The 5,639-nt window shown below is 44.2% G+C and overlaps 1 protein-coding gene across 1 annotated transcript; it reads left to right on the forward strand.

The window, feature by feature from the left end:
* The first annotated feature begins 648 nt into the window (after positions 1 to 648).
* Positions 649 to 5,158, forward strand: LOC100193689 (hydroxymethylglutaryl-CoA lyase). Its single transcript, NM_001138781.1, has 8 exons — positions 649 to 948; positions 1,243 to 1,417; positions 1,586 to 1,765; positions 2,893 to 2,973; positions 3,081 to 3,244; positions 3,840 to 3,976; positions 4,403 to 4,518; positions 4,592 to 5,158. The coding sequence occupies exons 1-8, from the start codon at positions 746 to 748 to the stop codon at positions 4,838 to 4,840; spliced, it is 1,305 nt and encodes a 434-aa protein (NP_001132253.1). The 5' UTR covers positions 649 to 745; the 3' UTR covers positions 4,841 to 5,158.
* Positions 5,159 to 5,639: the final 481 nt, after the last annotated feature.

Below are 5,639 nucleotides of genomic sequence, written 5' to 3' on the forward strand. Positions count from 1 at the left end.
AATATGGGCCAAGCTAACATAGGCCGAAGGTGGGCCTAGGTCTGACCTCAAATTCTGGCCCGTCGAGCCCCGACACAGCCCGCACCAATGTTGTTCAATTTTTTTAATTTAATAAGTTATACACTTTATATTGTTGTAATATTTGGGCTTTATATGGTCAAATGATGCTATAATTGTTTAATATCTTTAATTTAGTAAGTTATAGACTTTAAGTGGTTGTAATAATTTGATTTTATGTGACTAAATATATAGCTGAGCTTAGGCCGGCACGACACAACGAAGACATGGCCTAATTTAGGCCGGTGTGAGCCACTGTTTTTATACTTCAACCTGACCTGGTACGGTCCAAAAAAATTTAGGCTTTTTTATCCAAACCTGTTTAGGCCTTGTTCGTATGTCCAGTAGTGGACTAGAAATCATTCTAGCCGATCAAAACTTATATAAATTGGAGAAATAAATCGGCTAGGCCTCTATTAGGGGAGAAACGAACGGCCCCTTAACACACGAAGTATGATGATCGGGCCGGTCCGGAATCTACTCCCATGTCCCATCCGAGTGCTGCAAACACAGGCACACAGCTGCTATCGGATGTCGGAGGCCAAAACCCAGACGCAACGCAACCCACCCCCTCTCTGTCCTCTCCGTCCTGAACTCGCGCCTCGCTTCGTCTCTCCCATTCCCACCCGCTGAAGCTTCAAGGAGCTTCTCGTCTGAGACCGAGCTAACGAGCTCACCGGCGGGCAGGATGCTGGCGGCGTCCACCAAGGTCGGCTCTAGGCTGGCCTCTCCGCACGCCTCCTTGTCCGCCGGTGCTGCGGCGGCGGCACTGGCGAGCTCCCCCGTGCTGGGCTCTGGGATGCTCCCAGGCGCCGGGTTCGGCGAGACGGGGAGTCACCACGCGGCAGACGCGCCGCCGGCGCTGCCTTGCAGTTCCTCGGGCGATTCAAGGTGAGCATCGGAGTTCAGAATTCAGAACCGTGAGGCCAGACTTTGGTAGTGCCATTGCTTGATCTCGTGATCAGGGCCTCAGGGGCCTCAATTGTTCGTTCGCAACTGATCTAGTGACTACCTGAGTCCATTGGTCCCTTCAGAGGAGTTAGGTTCCCAATGATTGATCAACTCCTAACTCACACCCTGCAAAAAGGGAAATGCTCAGTGATTTCTCAGGATCGGAATAGTTGCTTTTCTCATCATTGTTTACTTCAGCTAAATCTCAACTTCTTGAGTTCTTGTCTGTAATAGGGAATATTATCAGTGGAAGAGACTGGTGAATCAAAGGCAGTCAACGCTAGATGGAGGCAAAGTGCCTGCTGCATTGGGCCACCATGTTTTTGGTGCGGGCTGTTCCTCACGGAACCAACATATCTACAGATATTTTTCATCTTCTCATCAAGGGAGTATATGGGCCGGGAGCAAGGTGTGTTGAAGTATCATACCCATTCATTGGTTTGGTTTACTTGCTATTCTTTTGTAGACTACAGAGATGATCTAACTGTTATTTTCAGATGCTTGTTCCAAACAACTTGGCGATGTGCTTTACATTAGACTTCCAATCATTATTATTTTAAGTAAGTTCCTATTCCAGGTTCTACATGACCTGCCAGGGTATGTAAAAATTGTGGAAGTAGGGCCACGAGATGGTCTACAGAACGAGAAGGACATCGTGCCAACACCTGTAAAGGTTGAGCTTATACGAAGATTGGCCACATCTGGATTACCTGTTGTGGAGGCAACGAGTTTTGTATCTCCAAAATGGGTACCTCAGGTATAGTGCTTTACAAAATCTCTGGAGAACATTCAGATTAGACACCTGTTTTATCTGCACCTATTGTACACATTGATTTTCTCAGGACCCTGATTTACAACTTGGGTTTTTCTTCAATATGTAATTGAATTTTCATGGAGCAGGCAGGACTGAGGCTGTTTATATATCTTTTTAGATATATTTGTCGCTAGTTATGTTGTGTAGCATTCCAGAGTTGTGAAACAAATAATCCTCCTGTTTATCATAAAGATGATTCTCTTGTGCCTATATGTCAGAAATGTCGTACCTGTTCCAAAGTATTAAAGTTTTTTCCCCTCATAAACTAAATTGGTATAGTTTTTTTTTTCCTTTTTAGTAAAAATTTAGAAAATGGTGAGACCATTGACATCAGAAAAGGCATTTGGATTGGGTTCTGATTTGTTTACTTTGCCTAAATGAGCGTGAGCATAATTCTACTCTTTCATTGGAGTGTCACCAGAGATTTCATGGAGTGAATATAACATCATGGAAATTTGTCAGCTACACAAAACCCCTTTCCAGTGTCATCAGAAGATTGCTGCAATATGGTGGTTACTCTGTGTGGACCCTCGGCAGGAATATGCCTCTCTCTAAAGGCTCTGAATGGAATTTATTGTGTCAGGTCGTGCCAATAGAATCAGTTAGTACCTTGGATCCTATAGAACCTTGGTATCTTTGTTTTTACCTTCACAGCTAATATTCCTCTAGTATCATAGCTGTTGGGACGGAGTACATCTGTTTTCAGAAGTGAACATATACATAGCTTCTCCAGTTTAATTGATCCTGGCAAGCCTGGTGCAGTGGTGAGAGCTGTCTCACCGAGTCACCAGGTCGTGGGTTTGAAGCAACCTCTCTGCATTTGTGAGGGGAAGACTCTCGGTTTATCCATCCCTAGACCCTAATCATGTTCAGGCAGGGTAATATCAGAACTAAGGACGACAGTGATCTCTTGATTATACTCCTATGATTCATGCATTGTTCTTTTCATATTTACAGGCATTGATGTTTTCTTCTTAAGTTCTTATGTTTCACTAAAATTACCTTTCTTTTTCTTGCCTGCCATGTAATGACCAGTTAATCTCAATAATACTATTTTTTTATTATTGTAGTTAGCTGATGCGAAGGATGTTATGGAAGCAGTTCGGACTATGGGGGGTGTACGTTTTCCTGTATTGACTCCAAACCTTAAGGTGAAGTATGTTCATTCAATTGGCCTGTATTACTATTTTTATGGTATTATTGTATACTGTATGTTTGCCTCATCAGTACCTTGTTATTTGTGCGCACCACTCATCAGGGATTTGAGGCAGCTATTGCAGCAGGGGCAAAAGAAATCGCAATATTTGCATCAGCTTCTGAAGGATTTTCCAAGTCAAACATAAACTGCACCATTAAAGAGAGCATTGCCCGTTATAATGACGTTGCTCTTGCTGCGAAAGAGAAAGAAATTCCTGTCCGAGGGTGAGCTCTTCTACTTTTGCAATATCAAGTTTAGTTTTCCACACTTTCAAAATATCTGGTTGTGTTTGTATAAAGTAACTAACACAGTAGCCAGTCTAGCACACATCTATTATTTGCTTGCTGCAAATACAGTCCACTAGATTTTGTAGACAAATGTTAAACAACAACCCATGGGCCAAACCAATAGTAAACACTAGCATGAATCATGAATATAACTTGCCTTAGAAGAGGCACATTAACACCTTTAATCCTGCTAGTTTGAGCAATTCATGATTTTAATCTTCACTCCCATTTGTCAACTCTTCACCCTGCACCTAGTTTCAATAATGTGTATGTTTCTGACCATGTTACTTTCCCACTTACTCTGCTAGTCTCTTGGCCAGTCTTGTGTGTGTGCGCGCGTGTGCGTGTGCGCGTGCGCGTGTGTTAATGTGATGATGAGAGAATTCTGATGAGTGCATGGATTTTTTATATAAAAAATAATTACTGGTATAGTACCACATGTTTTGATGTTTGCACTTACGTCACTGAAATACTTTGGGTTTGCTAGATATGTGCTGAAGTTGAATAATGTTGTTCTGTGGCAAAAATGTAGGTACGTTTCTTGTGTGGTTGGATGCCCAGTAGATGGACCAGTGCCACCTTCAAACGTAGCTTATGTAGCGAAAGAACTTTATGACATGGGCTGCTATGAGGTTTCACTTGGTGATACCATTGGAGTCGGTACTCCAGGTGATATTACATGCCTATTTTTGTTTCTTCAGAAAAATATTCATATTCGCTTCTTCTGAGCTAATTTGTTCCTGCTGCTGTTAGACCTTGATTTGCTTACATAACGCCTGTCTTTCTAGAACTAGAGCTAGGCTTTGGAGATGCTTATCAGTATGGCGCTGATCGATTTCATTAGATCCTCGAACAAATAGCAAAGCCGGCCCTTACATAATTTCAAAAAATGGATCCGATTATAAGACCACACATCACATGGAATTTAAAAACATGATGGTAAAGCATCAAGCGTGCGTCAACCACAATCTTCTTTTTATGCCATACCAAGTTCCGTCATTTTCCTTGATTTCTATTTCCCAGCTGCACATGCTATCTGCAGCCTTGTGGTCCTGTGAAGATTCTGAACAGTTTCAGCTTTTCTCATGTATGCAGGCACCGTGGTTCCGATGCTTGAGGCAGCTATCTCCGTCGTTCCCGTGGAGAAGCTCGCTGTCCACTTCCACGACACCTACGGCCAGTCCCTCTCGAACATTCTCATCTCTCTTCAGGTAACAAACCGAGAATACCATTTACACAGTCGAAAGTGAAAAGTGATCAAACCGGTGTCCTCTTGTCAACCAGATGGGAGTAAGCGTGGTGGACTCCTCCGTCGCCGGCCTCGGTGGCTGCCCGTACGCGAAGGGTGCGTCGGGGAATGTGGCGACGGAGGACGTAGTGTACATGCTCAACGGGCTGGGCGTCAAGACGGGCGTCGACCTGGGCAAGGTGATGGCCGCCGGCGAGTTCATCTGCAGGCACCTGGGACGCCAGTCTGGGTCCAAGGCAGCGACCGCTCTGAGCAAAGTTACCGCGAACGCCTCCAAACTCTGACAATTTACCATGATCCCCTACTGCAGATAATTGCAGTAAAATTAGCGCATGGTAATAAATAGACTGAGGCTATTCAAATAAATACGGCCTCGGAGCTAGTAGTGAGTAGATTTTTATTTATGTCCATCTAGCTAGCAAAATAAGCGCGACACTGCCAACACTGCCGGTCTAGCAAGCAAAATGAGCAAATATGTGACCACCTCTACGGGAAAGATTCCCCCAACACTCTCAGCAAACGGAAGTGGTGCATCAGTTCGTTCCAGCTTCCAGTCATCACATGTTCACTCAGCAAACAGAAATGGAGCATCAGTTCGTTCCAGCTTCCAGTCATTACATGTTTACAACATCCAGATCTCACCTACGCTATGGACACAATGGGAAATGTCTAGTGCTGTAATGCATTCCACGAAAGTTGATGGGTTAGCTATGATCTCAAACTTACAGCAGATTCAAAGCATTTTTGGGAGGGCTCCCAAACTGGCCCTGGCTCTGCTTTCTCTAGGTGCAAAAAAAAAACAGCTTCAACATAGAGCATTTAGGAGCTGGAACCACTTTTTTTTTATAAGCTAGAGTAAAAAAAAAGCTCCTAGCGGCTCCTCCCTCCACTCCCTGTCCTGCCCAGCGCTCGTCGCCTGGCCTCTGTCGCGTTGCATTTGGTGTAGCCGGCCTATGCCCGACGTTGCCACCCAGCGCCAGCCTCTGCCACCCTGCACCCCATAAAGCCAGGCTTTAATAACATCATATTTCATAATGATTTCGTCATCAACTTTTATAATGTATCATGACCATGAATTATTTA

This window comes from Zea mays, chromosome 8 (assembly GCF_902167145.1).
Source record: "Zea mays cultivar B73 chromosome 8, Zm-B73-REFERENCE-NAM-5.0, whole genome shotgun sequence".
In the NCBI taxonomy this organism is placed as follows: domain Eukaryota; kingdom Viridiplantae; phylum Streptophyta; class Magnoliopsida; order Poales; family Poaceae; genus Zea; species Zea mays.

What these genes read in the sequence shown, in the direction of transcription:
- LOC100193689 (NM_001138781.1), top strand. Translation starts at nt 746, where the DNA reads ATGCTGGCGGCGTCCACCAAGGTCGGCTCTAGGCTGGCCTCTCCGCAC. An exon ending in GTATATGGGCCGGGAGCAAG is followed by an intron (nt 1,418 to 1,585) that starts GTGTGTTGAAGT and finishes TTCCTATTCCAG; the next exon opens with GTTCTACATGACCTGCCAGG. An exon ending in AAAGAAATTCCTGTCCGAGG is followed by an intron (nt 3,245 to 3,839) that starts GTGAGCTCTTCT and finishes GCAAAAATGTAG; the next exon opens with GTACGTTTCTTGTGTGGTTG.